At 38.2% G+C, this 13,254-nt stretch overlaps 1 protein-coding gene across 1 annotated transcript; it reads right to left on the reverse strand.

Annotated features, from left to right (window-relative positions):
- Positions 1 to 12: 12 nt before the first annotated feature.
- Positions 13 to 11,477, reverse strand: LOC136759159 (WD repeat-containing protein 88). Its single transcript, XM_066714026.1, has 11 exons — positions 11,231 to 11,477; positions 10,565 to 10,675; positions 9,845 to 9,933; positions 7,724 to 7,787; positions 7,380 to 7,518; positions 4,763 to 4,892; positions 3,323 to 3,507; positions 2,369 to 2,451; positions 2,116 to 2,184; positions 1,353 to 1,445; positions 13 to 858 (listed from the first exon to the last, which is right to left on the reverse strand). Exons 1-11 carry the CDS (start codon positions 11,333 to 11,335, stop codon positions 733 to 735), a joined length of 1,194 nt encoding a protein of 397 aa, XP_066570123.1. The 5' UTR covers positions 11,336 to 11,477; the 3' UTR covers positions 13 to 732.
- Between the last annotated feature and the right edge of the window lie 1,777 nt (positions 11,478 to 13,254).

Here is a 13,254-nt window from a genome sequence, read left to right on the forward strand (position 1 = left end):
GAAAGGTTGAAGTAGCGTTATGTTTTGATTTATTTGTTTTGATCTCGATACAAATATTTATAGACAGCATTTTGATGTCTGGAGCTTTGGCCTTTGACAAATATTGAACTTATTTGTTTCAAAAAGACTGGTTTATCGTATTCGTTAAAAAAAAAAAATTCAGCACGTAATACTCTCATTGGACATGGCAGAAAAGCGGCTCAATGCGTTAGATTACATTACAAGTTATTATGCTCAGGTTTAGTCTTACCAATGCTCTGCACATGCGCCTTACTGCGAGTTTGTCCGTAAAACAATTAAAGACAATATTAGTTTTCTATAAATTCTCCATAAAACAATAACATTTAAAATTAAATGTTATGATAAATATAGGCTACAATAATACATATGATATATAAATACATTTAAAACAACAGAAAACAAGTCTCTCATAAATTGCTAAATGGAATATATCACGTAGGCCTAATACAAGTTTATCAGCAGAACAAGCCCATTAGATTAGAATTGCAGGCAATTCAAGAAAGAAAAGTGCAAGTCTAGAGATAATAATAAGTAAGAACTTCACTGTATTTTGACCAAGGTGTGTAATGAACAATTATTATGAATTACTTATCGAATCATACAAACTGCGAGGCAATTGCAATACATAAGCATCAGAAGAGACAACAGATCACACAGCTTCATGTCCTATACTGAAGTCCCATCAGTGTGTCTGCAGCTCCCCAGGTGAGGTCAAAGAGCAGGTGGGGCTGGAAGGTAATTTCGGGAAGGAGCCATCAGTCGACAGAAGACACACTTGGAAATGAACTCGGAATTCTCCATCTGGGTGATGGAGAAAGGCTTTTTGCACAGTTCACACTGAAAGGGGATACAGACCAGGGTAAGAGTTAGTGGATCTCAAAATGTTACCCTTATATCCTGTATTTGGGCAATTCACTCATTAAACCACTGTCTCCCCTTATATACGTTGCCCAACATTTGGGTAGGTGAGTTGCTACAGGGGAAATGTTGTCCAAGTAGTAACGGTTTGTTATAAGGGTGTAATCTGTTGCATTTGTAAATGTAAATTTTGATGTATTAAAGTGAAATCCATTTTGGATACTTTGAAATAGGGGCATGTAAACCTAATATTTAATATATTCACATAGAGAAAGAATACTGAGGATGTGTCCAGGAGTGAATACAAATAAATCATCTTAAGCAACAAATATTTCTGCCGTGCTATATTACATCAATAGAACATTTTATATGAAGTACTGTATGTATATTTGTATTAATTATTAGCTCTAGTATATAACATCATTCACATCAATAGTATAGTAATAATAGGGTCATATAACATGAATAACAACCTTGATTATTTGAAATCCTGCGGCCTTCCTTGTTTCAATGACTGCTGGAATGTGGTCCGAGTGTTCGATGTTCCACATTCTCAACGTGGTGTCCTATGGCAGGTAAACTGGTTTTAACAGGCAGAATGACGAACTTACATTACTGACATCTTGTTACCATATGATATATATAAAATATAAAAGAAGGCATGAAATCTTTAAAAATATAATAATTAAATACATACAAAAAATAAAATGTACAAAAGTGCAAAAACTCTCACTCTACTATTGTAAGGGAAGTAGTCCATTAGTGAAGCAATTACTTGTAGTATTACTCAGGGCTACATACATAATGTTATTGTTTCTTTTAAAGTATTGTGCCAAAGATGCTTGCATAGTTTGTCAATTGTTAAAATATGTACTATTTTACACAACATATTTTTTGCTGATTCTTAATGAAATTGCCTTTGTTATATGTATTGCATAAACAAATACATGCTTACAATGCTCTGTTCTCAACAATCATCCAGTGACGTTCTCTCTACATGAGATCTTCAAACCTGGTCCTTAAGGTTATATAGGTGGCATTTACTCAGCAGGTTAAGCCTATATTATTCAATAAACAAATGGCCTAAAAACACATTCAGAAGCTCTGATGAAAAGAAAAGCAGAAGCCCCTGCATGACTTGGAACAAACCATATGGTGGAATTCCAAAACAATTAATAAGGTCTTTGACTATTCTCATCATAAAAGCTGAAGTGTTTAAAATCCTGTAAGCTTTACCTTAGAGCCTGAAGCAACCCATTTTTTGTCAGCGCTGATTGCAACATCCATTACCCAGTCCACATGTCCCTGGAGATTAGAATGAGAATCAATCAAAGCACAAACTAAAGAGACTTTACATAGTTGTGAATTAACTCTATGGCCATGATTTAGCAGCCAGCCACAAAGGCATCAAGGCCACAGTGGAAAATAACTGCGCAAAATCAGCAGTTCGCTTTTGGTATCTATTTTGTATACAGTTATAATTAATTACCTTGAGAACCAGTTTTTTACAAAGTCCTTCCATGTCCCAGACAGTCACATTCCTGTCACAGGCGCCCGATACGAGGAGAGATGCTGTAAGATAATAGTGTTTGTTTGTTTCTTGTGTTTTCGTCAACTCTTATCTCTGCAGTGAGCAGAGAGGGTATGCGTCATACAAACAGAGTAATAAAAGATAATAAAAAGACAGTCAAGCTGGCGATGTTAAGTCTACATTACTTAGCCTATTAACTTTCATTGATACAGTGTATGCAGGCATTTCATATTCATATTTTTTATTTCTATCTTTTAACATATATCCCAAACAGCTATCTTTTGTGTGGGTGGAAAAAATAAATAAAGTTTACAGAGAAGTTTATTCTCTCTCTCTCCCCCCATCTTCTGTAAATACACCTAAGAAGTAAGTAGGTCAGAACATATTTAGTTTAAGGCATTCATCTGCTACCTATAAGAGCCTTCATTAAGAAGTGTCTCTATGCAATTTCATTAGAGTTTAATAAGCAAGTCTCCAGGTGGTGAAAGTGAGTGGCAGTTTGATAGATGGAGGGAAGCACACCTCCCCCAACAGCCTCCAAGTACAGAGACATTAAAGTCACAAAGGAGGTAAACACTTTTGTCAGGGATATACGAGATGGAAAAAAAAATGTTTTATGACTCTAAGAACAACTGAAACCCATATGATTACAAATGCATACACTGATGGCAACAAAAAGTAGGATACGAATGTATTGTGCCCATGTACCTGCTCAATTGATAAGAATGAAATATTTCCCATTTTGTCAGACATGGTTGATTTAAGGATGCCCTATGAAACCTGCTGTATTGGGGCTCTCTAGGAGCGGAGTATGTGAGATCTCCCAGGCAATGGCAAATAAAATTAGACCTCTTGCCTTCTTCTTTAGAGAATGAACGGGAGACGAAAAGATAGTTATCAAAGGGGTCTCACAGTCCTGAGAGAAAACACTGGAGCTGATGTTGCCTTCATGCCCTTTGTGGAGCTTCACTCCTCCCCGAGAGCGAAACTGCCCTGTCTGGATGTCCCATAGCTGTAAAGTTTTATCCCACGATGCCGTGCACAAGTGCCGCCCATTGCTGGTGAAACAGCAGTTGGAGATCACATTGGAGTGAGTGCTGGAATGGGAACGTGATCAAATGAGTGGAAAACCAAAACAGTAAGACATAAGGCCGCAAAGAAGAAATTACATTTGCCTTATCCTGATCATCAAATAAATACAATTAAGTAAACATAAAATCTTGTTTCTATCTGAATTTACCTACAGAAAACCGAGAGAGCAACTTTTGTGCTGGGTTGAAAATCACCCTTCTCTCGCTGTTCTATAGATTTAAGACTTGAAAGGATACAAATGGGCCCTGGATTTCAAAAGGATTTGAAATTTCAGAGGGATCAATACCAAACCAGGCTATGGACTTATTTCACAGAATGCTGTATGCAGAAAGGTCAGTCAATGGCAGATTAAGTAGAAATACTAAAAGGGTTCTTCAGTATAGCTACAGGAGGTAACATAAAAAGAAAAAAAAAAAACATGCATCAAAGGCCAAACAGTCTTTGGTACATGCCTTTACAATAAGGTATCCTTCAAATCTGCCGGTATACCATTCTTTTGCATTATTCAGGGCATATAAACTGGCTGCAGTCCAGCATTTTCCTGCAGATTAGATGTTCTCCTGACGGGATCTCCTCAGTTACTCAGCACTGCTTAGAGCTGAGTTAGAAAGCCCCAGGGAAACCCAAACAGCATGATATCTCATTTTTTCTTCTTCTTTTTTTTATAAAGCACTTTATGTACACAAATAGAGAATTGATAACATGCAGAAGCTAAATATTGATAAAGCTAAATAATATGACATACAGGGAGAAGTGTATGGACTTTAAATCAAGTGATGTAATGTTAAAATGGTACAGTTAATCGTTAAGACCTAATTTCGAATACTGGGTACAAAACTGTTCATCATATTACAAAAGGGACATTTTTGCCTTGGAGACGATTTAAAGAAGGGTGACCAAGTTCCAGTATGCACAACAGAGAAAGCTTCAAATAGTCTAGAACACAGGAGATGACAAATATGACAAATTCTGACATGTATCAGCAAGCCCTACTGCCAGAATAATAAGGAAACAAGGACTCAGTGAAAAAGAAGAGGAAAATTGCAGGAACCTCTTTACACAAAGGGTGGTGAGTGTCTAGAAGAAGCTACCCAGCCATGATATCGAAGCTGATTCTGTGAGATCTTTCCAAGACACAGCAGCATGAGTTCTGAGGAACACGAAGAAGGCAAAACAAGGATTTGCCTTCATCATGTTTGTAATCTATCTTATGTTCTGATGTATCCATTATTGGATCCTTCGTGTGCCCTCCCCCCTGACCTGTTTATTGAAAGGGTCGTCCTGCGTGCAACAAGATCCCAAAGTTTGATGGTCTTGTCCGCCGAGACAGTGGCCACACGCTGGCTGCCTGGATCAAATCGACATCTTGTCACGGTGGATTTGTGATGGTCTGAGAGCAAGCAAAGACATACAAGTAAGATGAAGACCACCTTGGTTTGCCCTCAGTATAACAATTTCAGTCACACCAGAGATAATATATTCTTAGCCTAGCTCAATTCCCAATGACTGAATCTTGAGTAACTTGTCAGACAGAACAAAGGTGCTCACCAAAGCAAGGCTTGACTTCTGTGAAAAACCTGTATGAATTCAAATCCTTCACATGTACCCATTAAAGTCCTTTAAGATTCATACACAAGGAAAACAAATGAATAAAGTGCAATTCACTTCTGCTCATGAACTTCATGAGTCAGTGATCTTCAAATCAGGTCCTCAAGAGATACCAAGTTTATAGGTCTCCAGGTTATTTCCTGTTCCAGAAGTTGTCATTCTGTATAGTTCGCTTCAGTTAAGTGATTCACATCAATGATCACAATTTAGAGATGGGAAGGAATGAAACTGGACATCTCTGATAATTGAGGACCACATTTAAAAATTACTCAACAACCATTCTGGAGCTTTGACAAATTAGCATAATTAGCTAGGACACATCAAATACATTATTACAATGCAGCTAATCCAGCTAATTACCTCCAAACACAAACAAAAGCAGGTCCTAATTTTCTTTGCCCAACTAATATAAATCGGATTAGTTTAACGTATTTGTTTCTCTAATTGTCTGTTCCATAGTCAAAATCTTGATCTCTAAATGTTGAGCTGTAAATGCCATTATTGCATGTTTCCTTTTGCACTGCAGTTTATATTTTCATTGCCTAGGGGAGAAAATGTTCTCTTTTCTGTTAAGCATCTCAGATTGCTTTGCTCAGGCAGAGCCAGTCTCTGTGAAGGTGACTTCACACACACTTGTGATTGTGCAGTTCCGTCGTTCTTTATAGCATAAACAGCCAGCCCAGCTCCAGAATCCATTAGCAACAATTACTGAATGTGAAAGTGAGTGTATGCATTCCATGGAGAGTTCCACTACAGATGGAAATGCCACCTTAGAAGACCATCATTGGTGTACTAGAAACTGCAAATACTTGAAAAGCTAGAGAGTTCGCCAACACTCCCACCTTACCCCCCCACCCACCGAGCGCACTTCGTCGGCAACAAGAACCACACTTTGGCAACCCCCCACTGCCCCCCCATGACTGCAATTTATTGGGACCCAGACTCCACCAGCCGTCGCCCCCCTGGGTAACAGTCCAGGCCTGTTTTTTGGTCCTAGTCTGCCCCTGCAGAGTGCCACCCCAGAGGGCTTCGTAACTGGTCCTTTTGATATTGAAAGTGCTGTATAAATCTAGTCTAGTGTAATCTGGTACATACTGTGTTACTATGCAGTTAGTAAGCATTATTTGGCAGTGTTACATGCAGCTCCTGTGCACAGACGTTACACTGTATTCCTACAATGCGCATATCGTTTGAAAGCTTATTCTCTTGATACCAGCGCGTTTAATTCTCAAACAAATCCGATTTACAGTTTCCATGTCGCCCGCCCACTGGGGGTAAACGTGCAGTCTGCTCTGGGGGGAGGGGGGTGGTCTCATTCAGACAGTCAGTAGACTGTCTGGTATAATATTCTGACAGAATATGTCATAATTGTCAATATCTTCTGAGATATCTTCTGAGATACTTGGTCTGAGGTATTCCTACTCACCCCCCCATTTCAGAATGCGGAGGTGGGGGGGGCGTATAGAAAACAAATTTCGATTCCATGATTTTTTTTATTGCTAGTTGTTTATTTGATCTATGCTTTAATTTCAGAGTACATTGAGACATTAAACTGCGAAAATTTCAATAAAAACTGGAAATATTGAGGTGTTCTAAAATGTTGACCGGTAGTGTACATAATAAGGAGAAAACCTAACCTCTAATCTGATTAAGACACTTCTCTTATAGTAGTTGAAACATCAGTATTAGATATAACAAATTAATAAATTATGATTGGAAATGCATCTGAGTGTGCATTTTGGAGATTTCTTTGATAAAAGCTGGTGCTGATTTGTGAACCAAAACCATGCTAATGTGTTTGAGTTGCTATACCTCCTTTGTCTTATCAGGTATAGGCTACATAAATGAAAACATACAAGTAAATTGGAACTGGATAAGCACAATTAGAGGTGGAATTGTTAAGCAGATTTCAGACAAACTTCCTTTAAACTTTAATTGCAGTCATTAATCATTCAACTTAGACTTGTACTCTGCTTTCAACATAGAAACTTTTCAGAAACTAGGAGGATTTCCACAAGGACAATACTAGTGGGTACATGACACTGCTTTAGTAGTACAAGTCCTACGTCAGTACTTACAAGACCAGCACCATAACTCTTCTCAGACTGCATGAATGCACTCACATGTCATAATTGCATGGTGGCACTAGGAAGGTGTTTTGGAGCATATTTGTATGATATAATTGTATTTAACCATCAGAGCAGCAACATTTTATGTAGTCCTAATTCATCCTCTAAGCCATTTATACTGTCAAATACAAGGGTCCAACCTTTGATATGAAAGACCTTTTCACCAGTTTCAGCACAGGTAACGTAGAGAGCGTTCTCCATATCAGAGGCAGACGCCACATACTTTCCATCCAGAGACACGCTACATGACGTTAGGAGGCCATCATGAACTGCCTTCCACTGCAAAAGAGCAACAGCAAATGGGAAAGTCAGTAAAAAACAAAGGCATAAGTGAAGCAACATAGTCTCTCTAATTACCTTTGCTTGAATGGGCATAAGCACTGTGGCTTGCATTGGTAAGTCTTTTAAATGGTCATCAGGGGATCGAGCACTTTATGAAAATTACACACAGTCAAGTCTTAGCACTGGAATCATAATGACTTACTAGTATATGTCCAGTTTCCATGTCCCAAGCTGTCATGGTCTTATCCCAAGATGCTGTGATCAACCTGAAATATAAGTTCAAGGCAGCACAGCCTGCTCAATGCCCTAACTTTAAGGTCAGAGGACACCAACATTGACTGGCACGGGGGGCTGGGGTCAAGAAGACACCAAATAGTCTGAAAAATAGACTAGAAACTGTGCTTTAGGGGTAATGGTTGCAGTATTCCTCCAGCCATCTAACAATGGATTGCAGCAGTCAAACACCCAGCCTACGCCCAGGAAATACAATGTAATGTCTTTAGGGATTTGTCAATTACTCTAACACACTAATATAGTGCATGTAGCCTTAAAACAAATTAACTCAGTTTCAACAGTGACTTTGTTTAATGTCCACAATTTCAAGAACTGGGTAGTTAAAGCAGCATTGGAGATTAAACTAAACATAAGCAAAAAATGCCTTTTGAAATATGTCGAGTGAATGGTAGAAGTGTGTTAAGGGAAACATCAACCCCCCACCCCCAGACAAACATATCATCTGTCTCCTAGAAAAACCCCCATGATTAACAAGAAAAGCTAGTTTTATAGTTCAGTGGAGACTGAAGCTACATCAGTAACATTTTAATTACCACATGCATTTGTGGAGCTTTCTTGATTCAGTTTTTCCTCAGTCGCCCCCCCCCACTTTCTATGAAGTGATGTGACTATGTCCTAGTGTGCATTCTCTCCTGATTGAGTTGCCTGGCAACAGCGTCAGTGCCGGTGGGGTGCACAAACACAAGGGCCTGCAATAATAGAGCTCTTCAGGAAGACTTTACAGGGGACCTAGGTTGCTTTTATAATATGAAAAATCACCCAGGAATTGCAATTTCTTTATACTGCAATTTCTTTATACTGCAAAGCATGCTGCTGCCCAGTCCAGAATTCTAAAACCCATTCCCCTCTTTAAGGTGACTGAACACGTCAAGGCTACAGTGAAGAACTAATGTGTTTTTTGTGTGCTTGGAGACTAGGGGGTTTTCAAAGAAGGTAGACACAGAAAGTTTGCCCTTCAAATTCATGAGAAGCAAACCTGAACCCCAAATCTGCTTTTGAAAACAGCGGGTGCAGATGTGACATTGTGAGCCATAATTTCAAATTCTAAAGTAAGTGGGATAGCCATAATGCAGGTTTTGAAAGAGCCACTGATTTAATCATATTTATTCTATTATTGAAAATTATTGACTCACAAGCATCTTTTCTCATTGGTATAAGTTCTAGCGAGCGAAGGGCAGAGTTTACCAGTGTAGGAGAGAGGTATACAAATTTGAATCAGGCTGTTGCTGATTTAGTCTGTTGAAATGTGTTGCAAGTTAGTTTACACTAGAAATGAGACCATATGCATATTTCTATATACTTTTTTGCATTAGGAAAACAATACTTTGGTATCAGATATAGAAACAAATAGACATTTTCTCAAGAAAACAAAATTATTTATTTATTTAGCCTATAATGCATTTCAGTTGCACTGTTCCAATTTACTAAAGCGGTGAAGTGCAAAGCTGTACATACAGCATATTTTACATGAAGAATGGGTCAAATAGAAGCTATAATTCCAGTTTAATATCAGACTCCCAATCCCAGGCCTGGAAATCCACTAACAACCTAAGCTTGAGAATTTTCAGAGTCTCCAAAATGTGTATTATTATTTAGGTATTTGTTTAAAAAGGGGGAGTCGTAGAATAGGGACACATAATCATAGATCACACAATATTGAATTATTTTAAGATCATTAAGATCATTAGCACATCAGGTACTTGGAAATGCATATCATAAATATGCCAGTAAGCCTGGTGACTGAGGATTGCAGAGCTTGGTGTTCTGCATTGCAGTTTGCCTGTTCTGTGCACCTCCTGGAATAAGCTATGTAGCAGCAGTCTGTTTCGGGAAGGCTGGATTAAAGCAAAACCCTGCCAGCACACCACATGTACAACCACAGAGTTCAGCTGGTGCAGAAACAGCTTGTAATGACCAAGAAATACCTTGTGTGTTTTACATGGAGCACCTAGCTTTATACCCACGGCAGCATGAAAGTGTTCCTTTGTTATTTTACTGCCAGAGTGAAAATCAAGCCCTCAAAGGTCACCTTTTGTTGTCAGGAGTCAAAGCGCATTCAACGATTGGCGCTGAGTGTCCCCCCTTAAAGGCCAGTACAGGATCTCCACTTTCAGCATCCTACAGTGAGAAAAGGTGACGAATATTAAACAGGCACTCTTTCATTTCTTCAAGGTTCAGGTTATCACTTTGCGTACTCTGCAGTACAGCATCTGTCAAAATGTAAGAACATCATGAGGTTTTTGAAAAAGCTTTAGATTTCAGCCTTGACTAATTACAGGTAGGCTAATGCTTCACAATAATGAATGCTTGTGAGATAAGCACGTATTCATGACAAACTTTGAAGTTATTTACTTTGATTTGATATGAATTAAACATAAAATGCCACTTATTACAAAATGTCATCAGATCATCCTATCAAATAGGAAAGATGCTACTGCACAGAATATCTGCATTGATATAGAGCTGAAAATTAAGAAATATTATTATTTAACAATTAACCCCAATGCATTATCAGCAGTAATAGTTGCACCTTCATCAGGGGGAAAGAAAATTATTAATTGACTACATAGTCATAATTTACCTATAGACTGATCATTGATAATGTTCACCTGGAACAATCAAGTAAATTTCCTCCAAATCCATGCAAGTGAGTGAAATAATCAATTCCACAGAAATACTTAACATATAAAATACATTGCAATAATAATTGTGCAATAGTGCTATACAATTAACCCTTTGATGCACATACCCAGAGGATTGCAGTTTTGTCATAGGAGCAGGTAAGGATTTTACTGTCTTCAAAGCAGAAATGGCAACTGCTGATGGCATCAGTGTGACTTCTAAAAACTTTAATGGGGATCTGTGGAAAACCAAACAGGAGTTTAAAAAGAAGGTGCAATTATACAGCATTAAAAAACAGCATAGGACATGTTTAAAATAGATCAACGGCGTTTGCATAGATAATCAACAAACTAAAACCGTAAAGGGATTATTTTGCGGTGTTTTAAGCTAAGGTTGAGATCCTAAATGATAGTTTGACCCAAAAGCATGAAGGGGATTCAATCGAAATTACTAACAGGTATTTGCATGACGTATAACACATCTATTGACATCATCACACTAAATAATCTGCCCTCCGCTCGCACCGGCAGAGGCAGTGCACTGCCAGACTGTCACCACCAGAGCAACAGCTAGCTTTGTTTCCGCAGCTAATGCTTTTAAACGGTCCACACTACAGCTGCTGTATACAACTGAATGTCATTCGTGTTTTTATATCCGTTTTAAATGGTCCAAACGACAGGCCTAGCTAACTGGTGCGAGTGGTAATGTACACTTTAGACCAGTAGATACACAGACGACAGCTGATATTTGATATGTAAACGGCGCATTTGCACTTCGCACAGGCAGCTCTGACCCGGGACAGCTGCTGATGCGCCCAGCCCGACGTCTTCCCCTGCTGCTGCTCTTCCGCGGCCTCTTGCACAGACAGGGGGTCGCTGCTGCGGTTTGATAAGGGCATGTCCTCGCTGTGGCCGGTATTCACCGGCGGAGTGTGAAGGTGAATCTGCTTTTTCTCTGCAAGGAGCCGCTTTCAAACGTTGGCTTTGTTCAGGCGTCCTGGGTTGCCATGGCAATATTACCGTAAAACACGTCTGCTTCTGTCGCAACGCTGGGGACGAGGCACTGCACCCGTTTACAGCCAATTCACACTTTAGGGAGGATCCCCTTCAACGCGTTCTCTCATTCGCTAGTCAGACCTTATTATGCATTCCTTAAAATGCATTAATAAGTTAATGTCCTTTTCATGTTTAAAGTCTCACTTTCATACTATACTTAGTTATACTTAGATTTTCAGAAAGCTTTTGATAAGGTTCCACACCAAAGACTGATCCTCAAATTGGAAGCTGTAGGCATTCAGGGTAATGTAAGTAGATGGATTATGAACTGGTTGATGTTTAGGAAACATAGATAGGGTCAAATACAGAAATCGAGCAGAGGGACAAGCATGTCTCAAAAGCAACAAGGGTCAAGCATGTTTCTACAGTGTCTCCTAGTGATTCTCCATTAACAGCAACACAGAAAATGTTAAGAGGGAGTCAACTAAGAAATCACACAATCAAGAGAACCCTCCAGTTCCACAATGTGCTCGTCAAAGAACTGTGTCTGAACAAATAGAAATCTTTGAAAAGCACCAGGAACTAACAGTATTAGGCAGGATTCTGAGAATGAAGTCCACCAGTTTGGATTAACTTTTAAATTAGTAAAAGACAAACAAAACCAAAAAAGGCAACATTTCTCCAGGCCATCACACAAAAAGTTCATAATTTCATTTAGTCACTATACATGTATAAGGCAAAGGTTGCCCTAACACAGACAGTTGAGAACACCATATTTGTATGCTTCTGTTTAACTGTGATGTGAAGATGCTTAGCTAAATCTGTTAAAGTCTCTCACATATTATTAAAATTTCACCTCTCGAGATTGTATTTTTGTAAACGGACAGCCAAAATCCAATGTTTTAATTTTAAATTTGTATACAGGGTGAGTTATTTATAATCATTGTAATTGTTAAATTAAAAATGTATGATCATCATATCTTCAAATAAGTCAATTTTCACCATCGGTCAGTGGTTTGTCAACTCCGTAATTGACTACACAACTCCGTCAGATAGACATTTAGTCAGTTTTCTCCCAAAAATATTTTGACTGCTGTTCTGCACATATGGTTGAACTATTAACATACCTTTTGTGCTTCACCTAAGAAATCCTCTTTCTTGGCTCTTAATCTTAAAAAAACTAATTCAAAATTAGAAAGCATTGGTACCAGGCTGCTATATACTGGTATAAATACAAAATAAGTAAACATCCAGATTAAACAATTTAAGTCTTTACATTCTTACTGAACAATACATATGAAAATAAGCCTTTTATTTTGTCTGGTGGAGTTGACATAAATCCTATTAAAAATCAAAACATTTACCTTTTATTGAAATTATACATCAGGAGGTTGTTCCTTTACATGGTTTGCTAGCCAAGATGTTGGTATACATTTTAAACATAGTTAATAGGAGATTTTTATTTTGAAAAAAAAAAAGTCCCATCTTTCAAGAATCCCTGATGTATAGTTGTAAGTGGAAACATACTTTTATTTGGAAAGCAAAATGTGATAAACAGCAGCATTCTATTAACAGTGCTAGCCAATAGATTTCTATGGTAATTAGCCCAAATCATTAGGCCTAGATGTTAAATAAATTAGAATCAGACTACTTCCAAATTTGTTATTTAATATAAGTATTGCACATTCATATTTTCAAATCAGTAGTAAAACTGTAAATCCTGAAATTGAATCAACTTTTAAAATGATGAAAAGCTCATCACTGAGAACAAAATGTTTGCCAATACTTTTCCTGAAGAAAGCCTGCTGTGATGAAAAGCTTT

Source organism: Amia ocellicauda, chromosome 9 (assembly GCF_036373705.1).
Source record: "Amia ocellicauda isolate fAmiCal2 chromosome 9, fAmiCal2.hap1, whole genome shotgun sequence".
In the NCBI taxonomy this organism is placed as follows: domain Eukaryota; kingdom Metazoa; phylum Chordata; class Actinopteri; order Amiiformes; family Amiidae; genus Amia; species Amia ocellicauda.